Source organism: Primulina tabacum, chromosome 5 (genome assembly GCF_025594145.1).
Source record: "Primulina tabacum isolate GXHZ01 chromosome 5, ASM2559414v2, whole genome shotgun sequence".
Classification (NCBI taxonomy): Eukaryota; Viridiplantae; Streptophyta; class Magnoliopsida; order Lamiales; family Gesneriaceae; genus Primulina; species Primulina tabacum.
In genome coordinates, this window is record NC_134554.1 from 8,549,020 (window position 1) to 8,563,948 (window position 14,929).

The 14,929-nt window shown below is 35.9% G+C and overlaps 2 protein-coding genes and 1 pseudogene across 2 annotated transcripts; 2 read left to right on the forward strand and 1 right to left on the reverse strand.

Annotated features, from left to right (window-relative positions):
* Positions 1–4,081: 4,081 nt before the first annotated feature.
* On the forward strand, positions 4,082–4,675 carry LOC142544696 (UPF0057 membrane protein At4g30660). Its single transcript, XM_075651734.1, has 2 exons — positions 4,082–4,244; positions 4,329–4,675. Exons 1-2 carry the CDS (start codon positions 4,158–4,160, stop codon positions 4,455–4,457), a joined length of 216 nt encoding a protein of 71 aa, XP_075507849.1. The 5' UTR covers positions 4,082–4,157; the 3' UTR covers positions 4,458–4,675.
* Positions 4,676–6,835: 2,160 nt separating this feature from the next.
* LOC142544087 (F-box protein SKIP1-like) lies at positions 6,836–8,741 on the forward strand (annotated as a pseudogene).
* Positions 8,742–9,115: 374 nt separating this feature from the next.
* Positions 9,116–14,794, reverse strand: LOC142546199 (eukaryotic translation initiation factor-like). Its single transcript, XM_075653780.1, has 9 exons — positions 14,446–14,794; positions 13,731–13,802; positions 13,196–13,291; positions 12,912–13,121; positions 11,900–11,991; positions 11,462–11,549; positions 10,972–11,322; positions 10,606–10,848; positions 9,116–10,523 (listed from the first exon to the last, which is right to left on the reverse strand). The coding sequence occupies exons 1-9, from the start codon at positions 14,608–14,610 to the stop codon at positions 9,501–9,503; spliced, it is 2,340 nt and encodes a 779-aa protein (XP_075509895.1). The 5' UTR covers positions 14,611–14,794; the 3' UTR covers positions 9,116–9,500.
* Between the last annotated feature and the right edge of the window lie 135 nt (positions 14,795–14,929).

The following is a 14,929-nucleotide window of genomic DNA, read 5'->3' on the forward strand; positions in this document are numbered from 1 at the left end:
TAACTTGAAGATGAGAGAAGATGCATTGGTGGTTAAACACATCAATGAATTCAACACGATTGTTTCACAGCTAACATCGGTTGAAATTAAATTTGATGATGAGATTCGGGCACTTATTCTTTTGGCGTCTTTACTAGATAATTGGGAACCGATGCGGACAGCGGTTAGCAACTCTGTTGTAAAAAAAAAGGTACAATTCAATGATGTCAGATATCAAATTCTTGCTGAAGAAGTTCGCAGGATGGATTCGGGTGAAGGAACATCATCGAGATCTGCTCTAAATCTCGAGAACAGAGGAAGGGGCAGGAGTGGCGAAAAGAGTTCTAACCGATGGCGCGGTAGGTCCAAGTCAAGAAATGGAAAAGACAGAAGCAACTTTGAAAAAAATGTGAAGTGCTGGAGCTGTGGTGAGACTGATCACTTGAAAAAGAATTGCAAATCAACAAAGAACGACGCTAATATTGTTACTGAGGAGGTACATGATGCTCTATTATTATCCATGGAAAGCCCGGTTGATTCTTGGGTTATGGACTCGGGAGCTTCGTTTCATACCACTGGTAATCGTGATGTATTCAATAATTACATTGCGGGAGATTACGGAAAAGTTTTCCTGGCTGATGGAAAACCTTTGGAAATAATTGGTATGGGTGATATCCGGATGAAGATGACAAATGGATCTATCTGGAAAATCAACAAAGTAAGGCATGTACCAAAGTTGACACACAATCTGATTTCAGTGGGACAGCTTGACGACGAAGCTCATAAGGTGACCTTTGGTGATGGTTCTTGGAAAGTGAAAAAGGGATCCATGATTGTTGCTCGGGGAAAGAAAACTGGAACACTTTATATGACTTCAAGTTTGAGAAATAAATTAGCGGTTGTGGATGCTGAAGCTAATTCAAGTCTATGGCACAGTAAGCTTGGGGATACGAGTGAGAACGGAATGAAAATGCTTGTTTCAAACAGATAGCTACCGGAATTAAAGATCGTTGAACACAAGCTGTGTGAAGCTGTATTTTTTGGAAAGCAGAAAAAATTGAGCTTTTCAAAAGAGGTTAGAGAATCGAAATCGACGGATTTGGAGCTGGTACATACTGATGTATGTGAACTATCTCCTGTGACATCCATTGTAGATCACTCAAGATATTATGGCACTACTGTTGACGATTCGAGCAGGAAATTTTGGGTTTATTTTGTGAAAAATAAACCGGATGTTTATGAGACCTTTAAACAGTGGGAGTTAGTCGTGGAAGATGTGATGGATTCACTGTAATCCAATCACATGTGGGAGTTATCAGAACTACCTGAAGGTAAAAAAATTTTACATAGCAAGTGGGAGTACCGGTTAGAACACAACGGTAGCAAGCGGTACAAAGAAATAATTGTTGTAAAAGGTGAAAAGAAAGTCATTGTTACACTGATATTTTCTCTCTGGTGTTAAAGTTAACTACTATCAGGACTGTACTTGGATTCATGGTAAAAGAAGATTTACATATGGAACAGTTAGATGTAAAGACGACATTTCTTCATGGTAAGCTAGATGAAGAAATAAATCAATCACATGTATTTGAAATACGAGGGAAAGAGAAAATGGTGTGCAAACTTCAGAAGAGCTTGTATGGTCTCAAACAAGCTCCAAGACAGTGGTACAAGAAGTTTGATGGTGTAATGAATAATGATGGTTTTCTGAGGTATCAGGCTGATCACTGTTGTTATGTGAAGGTTGATGATTATTATATCATACTACTGATATATGTAAATGATATGTTGATAGCAGGAGCTTGTCTGGAGGAGATTGATAAACTCGAGAAAGAGTTATCAAATGAATTTGCTTTGAAGGATTTGGGTGCTGCAAAACAAATCCTTGGAATGTGGATCCTTAGAGATCGGGTGAATGGAATCTTGAAGCTTGAGAAGATTCCTGGAAGCAAGAATCCAGCTGACATGCTCACGAAGGCTGTTATCATTGAAAAACTGAAGTTGTGTTTGACTTCAGTTGGTGTCCTGGACTAACAAAGGAGGTATGAGCTGCTGCACTGATGGTGTGAAGACATGATTGAAATCAAGTCTTCAAGTGGGAGAATTGTTAGGTGAGAGGTGGGGACCACACATTAAATAAAATAATATTAAGTCTCATATCCCACATCGTTTGTTTACAAAAAAGAACGAGTGAGAAATATTGAGTGTAATGGTGTATACACTTGTTGTAATATTTCTTCAAGTTATAAAAGTTGCAGTGCTCCGTGGACGTAGCCTATATTGGGTGAACCACGTAAATATTTGTGTTCTTGTTGGTTATTTATTTTGCAATTTGGGTACTATATTATCATCGTGGTCGGCAACACTTCGGTGTTATTTTCCCAACAAGTGGCGGGGGTGAATCTAGCAGCAGTGGCGATGGAGATGCCGGTGGTAGTGGCGGAGATGCCAGTGTCAGTATTTAAAACTACGACACAATAATAACTCAATATTGTTTTGTTGGGTTTACCTATATGGGCACTACCCTCATTTCATTTCAACGGGTAAGATCTTGCCACACATACAATTTCAAAAAAAAATGGGTCATATATATGCATGGGCAAATCTTGGCCATCCATCCTATCATGGGGCAATGTCCACATGGGTAGGATGAAATAAATCCTATATTATTAATTAGAAAATTAAGAAGTTAATAATTATGGAAAAATAAAATCCGGACATTTGTGTTTTGAAACTGGTCGAATAATAAGAATACAAGTCCTATCTTTGTTATCAAACCTAATGCCTAATTTTATATATATATATATATATATATATATTAAAATCCAAATCCGATAAAGCATTTAATCCAAACATAGCATGATATAAATTACTCAAATTATTTCTAATTTCTAAATTTTTGTTGCAGAAGATTATATTTTTTAAAGGTGATTAAATTTATATATTATGAAAAAAATAAAAAATACATTATTCTGAACTGTGCTTGAAAATAAAAGTGAAAAAATAAATTTATTTTAAGGAGAACGTTTGATAAATACGTGGATTTCATACTGATTTTTCAATAAAATAACAAAAATACCCTTATTGGATAAGACACATGTTTTTTATTTAGGAAAAATTGTAGTGTTAATCATATAAATTTGTATACTTTGGGTTTAGGTTTTAGTCATGTAACTTTTCAATACTTGTTTTTGATCCAATAACTTAGATTTTTTTGTTAATTTTATTTTTGAACAAAAGCCACTAACCACGTCGAATATTATTTATTTGACACTTTTGTCACGTATGTAATATAAGTTTTACTCTCACTATCTCGGTCATGTAAGAGCATATTGACTCCAAATAAAAAATATTTCATAAATTTAGCCTCTGTAGTTGTTTTTTTCAACCAATTATTAGCATAATCTAAATTTCATTCTTGCATATACATCCTTGTTAAATGCTCCATTACAAATAAAACACGAGGGTGGGCCAAATAATCCGCGTGTTGCCTTCAATTTATTGGGCCAACTGAATTTAATAATAATTTAATAACAGTTATGCTAGGATTGATTGCTTTCTCGATAATACTTTCAATTTTTTTTTCAAAAAATATAAATAAATATATCCAAAAAAAAAAAAGAAGTTAATGCCTACACGGCATTATTTTATTTCAATTCCTAATCCCACAAAACAACTTATTTACTTAAAAAAAAAAACATTTTTATAACATTATATTAGTACTCCACGGCAGATGACAAGTGCGTACGAAAAAAATTTATTTGGTAAAAAATTAAAATTTTATTTATTATTTTCCTACAATTTTGGTTTGTATAGTAATTTTAAATGATAGATCCTCGTGATAATTGTAATAAATGAGAATCGAGATATCAATTATAAAGCTAAATATTTATCGTTTTAACAAAAATCATAGTTAATTATAACGATATAATTTTAATATTTTCAGTTTACTGTTCAGATATCAGGTATCGATTGCACACAGGTCATTATTATACTCAACAAAATTTTATATTTTAAAAAAAAATTAAAATACCCCAAATTATTCTTAAAAAAACAAGTAGATAAATCAAAATATTTAAGTATAACCTGTAAACCACCACCGAACATCACCACATCACCACCTAAGCTGTAAGATCTGTCTCTCGAACCCAGAAACAAGAAACTTCGGAGCTCCAGAAATGTCGTCTTGTGCAACCCTTTGCGAAATCCTCTTCGCCATTCTCCTCCCGCCGCTCGGCGTTTGCCTCCGATATGGATGCTGCACTGTAAGTTGTCGTGGTACCATCAAATTCGTTCCCCGAAGAGAAGTCAATTGATCCAATTTGTGCTTTTATTGATTGTTTGAACAGGTGGAGTTCTTGATTTGCTTGGTTCTGACCATTTTAGGGTACATTCCCGGGATTATTTATGCGCTCTACTTGATTCTCTGCGTCGATTCCGAAAGTTTCCGTGGAGACCAATATCAGCAGCTTGCTTAGTGCACCAGCCCTCTTGTTTTTCGGGTGGAGTGATGATGTTGTCGTGATATTTATATATTTATGTGTTATTTATCGTCGGAGTTTGTGACTTGCAAACGATTATGCTTTCTGAGTTTATTGGAATAATTGTGGATTTTGGAGCGCATCTTCTATCGACATTTGTGATGATTTTCCATGTTCAATTCGAGATGTTGAAATGGTGAATGTGTTTTTACTCATTGTTTTAGTGTTTTTCTCCCAGCCTCTATTAAATCCTGAATTTTTTTATCTTCTGCTTGTATTTGTTCAGTGGGTGAACCCTTGGGCTAACTGAAACTCGAGTTGATGAGCTCAATCTTGAGACTGCAAAAATTTGGGTGTATTTGGTGATACTTCTGGTAAACATTTCCTTGGAAATGCGATCCTAGAAGTCGAGTTGGGGAATGTGATCTATGTTTCCTTGTTTGGTGATGTTATTGGTATTTCTGGTAAACATTTCTTTGGAAATGTGCTTCTAAAATTTGAGTTGGGTAATGTGATCTATAATTCGACACACTTTTGAAATTAAAAATTTATCTACGGATCTATCGGAAATGTGATATTATGTGTTACTGGATAACTGTTGGGGTATTTGCATCATTAATGTTATGTGGTTATTTAAAGAATTCGAAGAAAATAATACAACCATTGAATCGTTTACGACTGATGAAAAGTTGAATTCAAAATAATGATTTTATGGGAGAATATGAAAATGAAATGTAAATGCCGAAGATAATTGGAAAATAACGTGGATACATCAGCTTATGCTTCAGACAAGGGAATACGTTTTCCAGAAAGTTTAACAAACATTGCCTTTGGTTTCCAGTGAGATCTTTGCTATGGGATGATTGTTTTGGCTTGTGTTTAGTTACTAAGACATCGAATATGATGTTTGGGTTTGTCATACTGTTTAGAAGCATTACCATGTGATAATAACAATTAGATGTTACCATAGTTATTAGAAGCACAGAGTGCCATAAGGTGCGTAGGTGTCATGTAGTCTAGGCATGGTGCAAGGCATTCTATGAGCCTTATTGAAGTGGTGCGCCACGGATCATAAGATAAAGGAGCGATAACATGGATTTCATCTTGGATTCACCACTCCTACATCGAAGGTGAGCTTGAGAGGCGATATGAGTATTTACAGCACACCGATGCTTAGGGCTTCATGAAAGAGATGTGCCTTAGCTTGTTTGCAATGGCAGTATCATTGCGTCCTGAGCCTAGACGCATTTCCTGTGGGCTTTTAATAGCTATGGGTGTAGCATAATTATTTTAGATGAAATGTCACTAAGATTCCTAGGATTGGTACAAATATGATTATGAACAAGGAATGGAAGGGTACACCTCAATATTTTATTCTTAATTTTATTCACAAGTCTAGATGTAGCCAACTTGTGAAGGATTTTTACTTCTTTATGTCGAACATTGTTCAGTTCGTTCGTTTATCTGCGTATTGTTATTGCTCTTTGCAGTGTGTTCTTATCACCTAATTGCCAACGCTTTCCCCTACGTAACTATTAGGCAGATAACGTGTTCCATGCTACTGCTAGGATTCTTTATTTGAATTGTCATGTGTTTTTTTCTTGTCCGAACAAGAACATGAAGGCTGATTACGTAAGAACATCGTTGTCATTTATCGATTGTTTGAACATAAATAATGAAGTCCAAATGACTGCTTATGTTAAAACACAGAAACAAAACTACTTGGAAACCTCCTATCTATCATAGGACAAAAATTTTAAATTATGAAATGTTTTAATTTTTGAAATTGTATGGACTATGGACACCCAAAGTGTTTAGTTTGATAGACTATGCCAATTGATTGATGAGCGCGATTGTTAGAACAATAAAACTATGTTCGATTAATTCGAAATCTACATATTTGTTAATTTATATTTATATAAATGTAATGGTAACTGATATGGAATTCAAATACATTCATTCTATTTTCGAATCAATTTTTCAAATTTTATCCTTAAAATTAAATCTCTGCTACAATCTCAACCTAAAACAAAATTATTTAAGTAAGTAAAATTACTTTAAAATGATAAATTAAATCCAAGTATATCTATTATTTTACTGTATATTAAGTGAGAGATGCCTATAAAATATTTGGTATGTACGGGGAAACTTATTTTGCCTGACCTAAAATTCATTTATTATTTTTACTTTTTTTTAAACGAGATTAGATTAACAAGTATTTTTAAATTATTTAAAATAATAATTAATTTATAATTTATTTTATTTCTCGTAATATATATGTTTTTTAGCAATAAATTTTTTCCAGTTTAGTTTATATTTATATAATAAAAAAAAAATCATTCTATATTTACCATCTTATTAAAATTAAATTATAAATTGTTTACACAAAAATTTTCGATGCTCACTTCGATTCCGCCACTGACTTGCCGTGGTTCTGGACCCCCGAATTTGAGAAAATAATCGATAGGATGCTCCGATCCGTTGTTTCTTGGAGTGGAGGCTCGCTTACAGAAGTTCGCCTCAGCCATTGCGCTGCTCGTTCTCTGTCTTTGGTTGCTGAGAGGTATATATATATGTTTAAAAACATATTTTTGAGTAGTTATTTCCGCTTTTGATCGGATTGGGATGATTGAACGTCAGATTCATTTGAGTTTTAGCAGTTTTTGTACTTTTTATTGTGGATGTAATCTACAAAATTTCATTCATATCGGCTGCTGTGGATTGCATAACTTGCAAAAATTCAAAATTGCAATAAAAACGTACCCTGAGCCATTCAACCCATTAAAATGGTGAATGGACGAGCTACACTGATAGATGGAAAACCTAGAATGATATTTTAAAGCTGGATCTCAATTGTGATGCAATTGCTCACATTGTCCAAGAGAAATAAAGGAGTTGACGACATTGGGAAATTTTTGTTTGGATTTGGAAGTATTGCAATTTTGAATATTTATGGTAATTAGAAGGCTGATAAAGTATGCATCAAATCTTTATTTTTTGTGATAGCTTGTAGGCTGTAGCAGCGCCGTTGAGCAAATTAGAATGCAACATTATGAGTTCTAACTGTGTAATTATGGTAATTATGCGATGATGAGGCTTTATTAAGTTGAATTTTAAGCATAATTAATGTTTTTTATGAGCAAATGAAGACGCTTGGTCCTTTTGGATTACTCGAGTCTTTTCACGGTAATGGTTAATGAATTGTTGCTTTTATGCCAACTTTCTCTTAGTTTTATGATTCAAAGTAAGCCAGAAGAACGCTTTCTTGTAATGAGTGAGTGTCGATGCTGGGCGATTTTCTCAATTTGTAGCATTTTTCTTCTGTGTTCATGGTTTAACTAAATTTTAGAGCATTTCCTAGCATGATACGCAGGGAAGTATTACCAATCTTGTCGGTTGAAAACTTTCAATTGTGGCTCTTCCCGTAAATATGCAAAATTACAAAAAAGATACCGATCACGTTTATCAAATTCTTGTTTGTCCTTAATTTTTTCCAGGTGCTGGAATCTTGAAGTTCTTTCTATCAGGAGCTGTCCTCATGTCACAGATGAAATTATGGCTGAAATAGCATCTGGATTCCCCAAGATCAAGGAACTAGATGTCAGCTATTGCCACGAATTCTCACAAGTCTTTGGCTACAAGAGGATCACGTTGTTCCAATTTAAAAATTCTAAGACGTAATTCAATGAATTGGCTAGACCCTTCCCAGCATATGGGAATAGTCCCAAAAGGGTATCTGAATGCGTGCTCGCAAGACTGAGATTCAGAAGCTGCTGCCATCTCAAAATTTATGCCTCATCTTTTGCATCTTGAACTTTGCTTCTCAAAGTTGACAGCCAGAGGCCTTGCTTTGATTGCTGAAGGGTCCGCAAATCTGGAATACATTGATCTATCTGGATGTGCAAATGTGACTATTCGGGATGTTGTAAATCTGACATTTAATCTGAAGAACTTGAAACATATGAAGAAGCCCAACTTCTATATCCCAAGGTCCACTGTTCATGCTGAAAGATGTGGTCATTGGAATTTGTATGATGAGCGATTCCAAACAGATGTGTTCAGAATTTGATAGGATATCCATTGTGTCACTGCCGAACTACTGGCGCAATGTGACGGAAAACTTGTGCAGTGTATTCCCGTAATGTACGCATGTAATTTTTTTAATATAATTCCATCCATACCTCAGCTTCTGTCGAATGCTGTTTGTTCAGTTAGTGTGATTTGTGTCATCAATTTTACTCGATCAGTTTTCCAAGAGAAATAACCTTGTAGATAAGCATTTTCTGCTGTGATTACTTTCTTCTCCTTTTTCCTTTGTTTTTTTTAAAAAAATATTTTGATGCTAGGATGGAACTAACATTCGAAAAGATAGTTATTCGAAGATGCAGTGGCTCATGAACCTAGTTCGTACAGGAAACTTGAAATATTTAAAATATACGATATTTCTAATGAAATTTTGTGCTACACCCTACTCTACCTTTGCATATTCATACTCGGCTGCACTATGGAGAAAGTCAAGACCCGGTTCAAGACGCTGTCCCTTGCGATTTATTTATAAACACAAGTAGAGATCTCCCAACCCCTACCACAAACATGGCAATTTATTTTTGAAAAATATAAAACAATTGGTTCCCAGAACTTCGAAATTTACGAAGAATCAATGCAATTATACCATCAGATTCTTTATAAAATTGTTCTTAGTAGCATATCATGATCCACAAATTTAACAAGTCGCCAAAACTTATAACAAATTTTTAAAAACTAATCAAATACAAAACAACTGGGTACTAAAGGACCAATCAGTCTAGAGCATCCATGGCCTATGATTTGCCACTTTCAACAACCAAAAATCTTTTTATACGGTCTAATTCTTTCACTATTATGGCCTCTTGAACAAAAAGAAAAATTAAATATACAGTTCCTCATAGCTCCACCTCCAACTTATTGCTCAACTTTTAATGTGACATTAGCACATACCGGAGGTGAGAAAAAACACATTGCCTCAAGGAGGGTAAAAAGTTTCAAGCAACTGAGTGAGCTCTAAAATAAGCTCTCGCAGGCCGCAACATCCGAAAACTGTGAATCCAAAAGCTCGTTGCCAGCAGGGCCACATTTAACAGTCTTTATTGTAGCGGCGAATATGGCTTTTTGGAAAAAATCATCACTCACCTTTGTCAGAATCTCCTTCACGTCATTGAAGTCTAATCCTCCTGCTAAAACAAGTTTCCCGATAATCTCACCAAAATTGGCTGGTGCTTTTGGTACATCGATGGCTAGATCATCCAGCATAGCAGCGTAGAGGAGGCATCCAACACTGATATCCTTTGCACTAAGTACATTTTTGGAATACAGGTACTCCAAAAGTTTGGAGACTGGCTCCATGCAAGGTGGGTTTTTATCCAATCCAAGGGAGATGGCCGTTTCGACGACTTCAGGATGATAAGAAGGGGATCTCAATTCTTGTACACATTGAAGTGCCTCGTCCAAATGTCTGATACTAAAGTATTCCTCCAGAAGATCAAATGTTTCTTTCTTGAGCGCATCTTTTGATTTGGCAAATGGAGCCATTGGTTTGTCAGTAACTGGAGCCACAGATGGAGCAATTGGAGCCAGTCTGTGTGGAGCAGTCACATGAGATCCAGGGTTCATAACATATCCTCCATAGCTAGATGGGCGAGTAGGAGATGCACCACTGCCCTGCAAGAGGGCACTACTTTTGCCACCGGTGAAACCTCCGGTACCTTGAGGTAAAAGCCGCTGGTTCACTGAAGCGGATTTCCCAATTGGCGGCTGAACACGCCCAGCAGTCTGAATGGATGAGCCATCACCTCTTGGCGTAGATCGAGTCCTAGGAACTTCCCAGTTTCCATTTTCTATTCCCGGCATCCCAGGCATCATACCACCAGAACCAGGGCGATTCATTGGGAATCCAGTGGGAGAAAGACTTCCTTGATCCCCAGAAACAACAGCTCGACTATTTCTAATACTAGCAGTAGCACCTCGACGTAGCCCCAGATTTTTCTCAGCCTCTGAATGGATCTCGGTAATTTTTTTGGCTTTCACCTGGTAAATCAAAAGAATAAATCAGTTAAGAACTTAAGAAGAAAGGTATGAAAACTGTCAAGTAAAAAATTGTTACACTCACCTCTTCTCGTCGTGGAACCCAATTATTGGCACGTAGATCTAGAACATTGCGAACCATGAATCTCAGTCGTGAGGCAAGCTGAGAATTTGTTGACAATTCCTTCAAGCGATTGAAATATACATCATTGATGGGCTTTGATTTTTGGTTGTCACTGAGCTGTTTACCAATGGTGTTGAAGAACTGACATATGGCCTCAACATTCTCCTCCGCGGGACAACTCTTGGTATCGTGTCCCAGCAGTTCCTGCTCAAGAAAATTTCATGCTATCATACCGGCTTCTAAATAATAAAAGATGGATGGATAAACTCGTTAGACTGCTAGACATACAAGCAGACAAACAGATAGTTAATGTGTGTGAGATTGAACCTGAAGAATGTGGTGAACTATTTTCTCAGGAACCATCTTCTGCTTCAAAAGTTCTCCAATGAGACGGATGTTTCCAAGTGTACGCAGTTTGAGTAACCTTTCTTTATCTCTTCGTTCCGATTCTTGCTCAGGAGCAGTTATCTGCGCAAGCTCTTCTCTCAACTTGTCAGAACCTTCAAATGCATCCTGGCAGTTATTCAAGAGAACCCGCTTAAAAGTAATTTCTTTCCCACCAAGATCATCCGATGGAAATGGAGGGAGCTTTTCGTTTAGATTTGAACACAGCAATGCATACATAGGGCAAAATGTTGGTTCCAGCACAGCTTTGTCAAATATCAAGGAGATAACTCCCTAAAAGTGAGAAAAGAAATACATCACGAGCTTGCATTAAAAGGCGCAAAAATAGACATAATGCTTATAAGAAACTATACCAGCAAATTAAAAGTACATAAAAAACATAGTCTAATACTAATATCAAAACATTTAGGACCTTCAAAATATCAGCTGAAGTAATCCCAGAGTCGATCAATTGATCCTTCAGAAGATCAAATTTCTCAGGAGTCAGCTTATTCAGGATGCTGCAAAATATACTAGGATCAGCAGCAATTCTTAATACAACAAGGTTAATGCCTTCAAAGACTAGAATTTATAGAAGAAATCTATCAGAAAATATACAAAGATAGTATCAGCTAGTAATAAAAAAAGAGGAACTTTTTACCATTTCATTATATTATATGTTGCACAAAATTTTTAAAGGAACTTGATGTCAACAGCAACAAGTACAAATATCACATCAGAGCAATCATATCGGTTTATGATTCAGAACCTAGATTACTTCAATCCGGAAAATTATTGAATGTAGCAAGTTAAAATAATCTAGGTATTCTACATGCAACACGTGCATCAGGTGAAAATGGAGATTAATTACCCCTTCACTGTTTTTAAAACGCGTTCCTTTTCAGAAAGGTTCCCCCTTCTAGCAGACCATGGTACCTCAGCCTTGATAAGAGCAGGTGCAACCTGTTTCATAAGCCATACATGAAATAAACAAAATAATTTGAAGCAATAGACTGCAGGGTGGTATATGACTGCTTACACACTCTCCCAACATAACTAAGATCGCAGTTTAGTACGCAAATATTATAGAAATGGCTCAAATAACATTTCCAGCAGACATGGTCACATGTTCGAAACTTTATGTATGACCAACAAGTAATAGAGAAACATCATCAACAGAGAAATTTAAAGTGTTTGCTCAAAGGGACAGCCCTTTAGAACATAGTATCATAATAAGTTGAGCTTTTGAACAAGTGTAACACTTTAAAGATTGCCACACCGACAAATGGACAAGAACAAGAACGAAGTGTAAAAAACAAAAGAAAAAAGATAACTAAGCCTTTGGATAGCAATTTAGTCAATTGTATTGGAAAAAGGTTAAAGAACCCAAAAATGGCGCAAGCAATTGCTTTCAGTCAAACTTCATTCATCCGAGGGCAGTCTAAAATTAATTCCCAGTTATAAACAAGAACATTTACAACGAAAGTGACACAAATGTCATGTCCATAAAATATTCAGGTGAATATTAAACATTGTTCAGACGAACTAAAATAAAAAACATAGGAGAAAGGATGTCATAAACCTTATTATCAGTCTTTAACTCTTAAGTGACATAACAAGATACATGTAATAAACTTCACATCCATCTCCAGCACAAACTAGCAGAAGAGGAACAAAATAGACACATGACAAATCGCACAGATCGGCACAACATAGAAGATAAATAAACATAGAAACCCAAATAACTATTGATTAGCTAGTTCACACTCTTATCTTGTTTGTGAATGCACAAATGCTAAAGCCTATTTGACAAACAAATTTAAAAAGGGAACAAAAACAGCGAGAGAATAAATAATGGTGATATTTTAATGAAAATACACTACCCCTTGGTTGGAAGCAATTTGTGCTTTTGGAAACTGCGAGTTCAGCTGATCTTGCTTATACCGATTCACACCTTGTTGCCTAGGGTCAAAATGTCCGCCAAAGTCTTTTTCTTTCGCTGCCTCCCAGGATCTCTCATCTGCGGGCAATGAACGATCACGCCAGTCACGTTTGTCTGGCTCAGAATATCGACTCTGAACCTGATTTGGGAGCTGCACGTAGGACAATTTCCATTAATTTATATTCACAAGACATGAAAAAGGAGAAACTAAACAAACTCAATTACATTATTTTCTCCTCTAATCCAACTTGGATCGGCACCAAAAAATTCAGAATCAACTTCTTGTTTGACTTTCAAAATATCCTCTGGAATGTTTATCACCTACATAAAAGCAATAAAAAACGTGAAAGATATTAAGATCAACATCACTGCTAGAGCCAGATATCAACAGCGTGTAAATAAAGGTTTAAACGGTATCATTAAAATAAATCAACAAATGAAGAGGTCAAGTTACACTTAAAGTAATTACTACAGAAAAATGTATGCTCATATTTAATGATTGTTCAAGCTTTTAATGTGAACCCTACAAATTATACATTTTTTATCCGTAACAAGATTCAAATGGCCCACCAAACCCGTAAAATTAGTTATTAATTAATATATACATACAAGAAAATTCGTTACATAACTGATCGAATTGATTCTGAAGTGATACTCTGATGTCGAATACTAGAATCATGCAAAGGAAATCCAGAAAATGCATACCGTTATACACATAAACGATGGCATCACATGTGAGGAGATCGTAAATAAACCTTACCTCCCTTAACTGCAGTAGCTGGTCTTTAGTATATTGGACCCGTTCACGGCCATCAAATTGAGACTCTCCTGTCTATTAAAAATTTAAACAGAGTTTCAACACTAGCATATCGGTAAACAGTTACCTATAGAATTAATTACAGATAAAAAAGCATCAAGATACTGGGAATCCACTTGAGCAGAATAATGACATATATTCGACCAAAATTTATCGCACAAATATCCTGTATCACGAGGTTTCAAAGAAGTAGATTTTGTCTCAGATTCGCATAAAACTGAGCTACCTGCATTTTATCTGCACTATCAAGTGCCAAGAATGAGAAATCGACCTCAATCCCATCCTAGTCACCGCCAAAGATTGTGAAACAGGATAATCCATGTAAAGATCGTTACTTTCTATAAACAAAACTTTAATCCCGTCACTTAACTACCCAAAAGTATGTCTTAGTTTTTCCTACAGCATAAATTCTGTGCGACTTAATCCCACGGAAACTAAATCACGCGCATCAAATGATTTCTTCACGGAGTGCACAATTCAAAAATTCACAGAACACACGTCGATACCACTGGCTTGGCAGATGAACACAAACCCAAAAAACAAGCAGCAGAACACATCAATGACCGATAAATTTGAAATAAGTAAATAGAATACTAGCGAATCTCGAAGAGAGATTCAGGTAAAAATAAAGAAACCTGGATCTGAAATAAAATCCAACCTTGAAGAGAGGGAGTGAAGTTGCAAGGATACCACCGTGAGGACGCAACAGCGGGAGACCAGAATTGCCCGCCGTTGATGAATCGAAGCGCGGGCCGAATACTCTGCTACCGCTGCGAGTGCCACCACCTGGTCTCAAGCTCAACACCGACTGATCAGACTGCATAACTCCAAATCCAACAGGAAAAAATATCCACCGTCCAATCAACCACAAGCTTTCTTGCGAGAATTCTGATCCACGAAAACAGGAAAGATAGAAAGAGAGATGGATAAGGATTACTTTATAGAGAGAAAGAGAATTAGGGTTTCCTCTCTCTAATGGTGAGAAAGAGAGGAAGAAGACGTTCGATAGGAAGATGTATGTACATATATATACTCCTAACACCGAAAACCCATTTTTCGGAAGGTAAATATATTTTATTAAGGCAACATTTAATTTAGATAGAAGTTTATTTATTGGATATATCTTTGTTAATATGGATATA

What these genes read in the sequence shown, in the direction of transcription:
- LOC142544696 (XM_075651734.1), top strand. Translation starts at nt 4,158, where the DNA reads ATGTCGTCTTGTGCAACCCTTTGCGAAATCCTCTTCGCCATTCTCCTC. An exon ending in TCCGATATGGATGCTGCACT is followed by an intron (nt 4,245 to 4,328) that starts GTAAGTTGTCGT and finishes TTGTTTGAACAG; the next exon opens with GTGGAGTTCTTGATTTGCTT.
- LOC142546199 (XM_075653780.1), bottom strand. Translation starts at nt 14,610, where the DNA reads ATGCAGTCTGATCAGTCGGTGTTGAGCTTGAGACCAGGTGGTGGCACT. An exon ending in CTTCACTCCCTCTCTTCAAG is followed by an intron (nt 13,803 to 14,445) that starts GTTGGATTTTAT and finishes AATTTTTAATAG; the next exon opens with ACAGGAGAGTCTCAATTTGA. An exon ending in AGCTACTGCAGTTAAGGGAG is followed by an intron (nt 13,292 to 13,730) that starts GTAAGGTTTATT and finishes GCTTTTATGTAG; the next exon opens with GTGATAAACATTCCAGAGGA.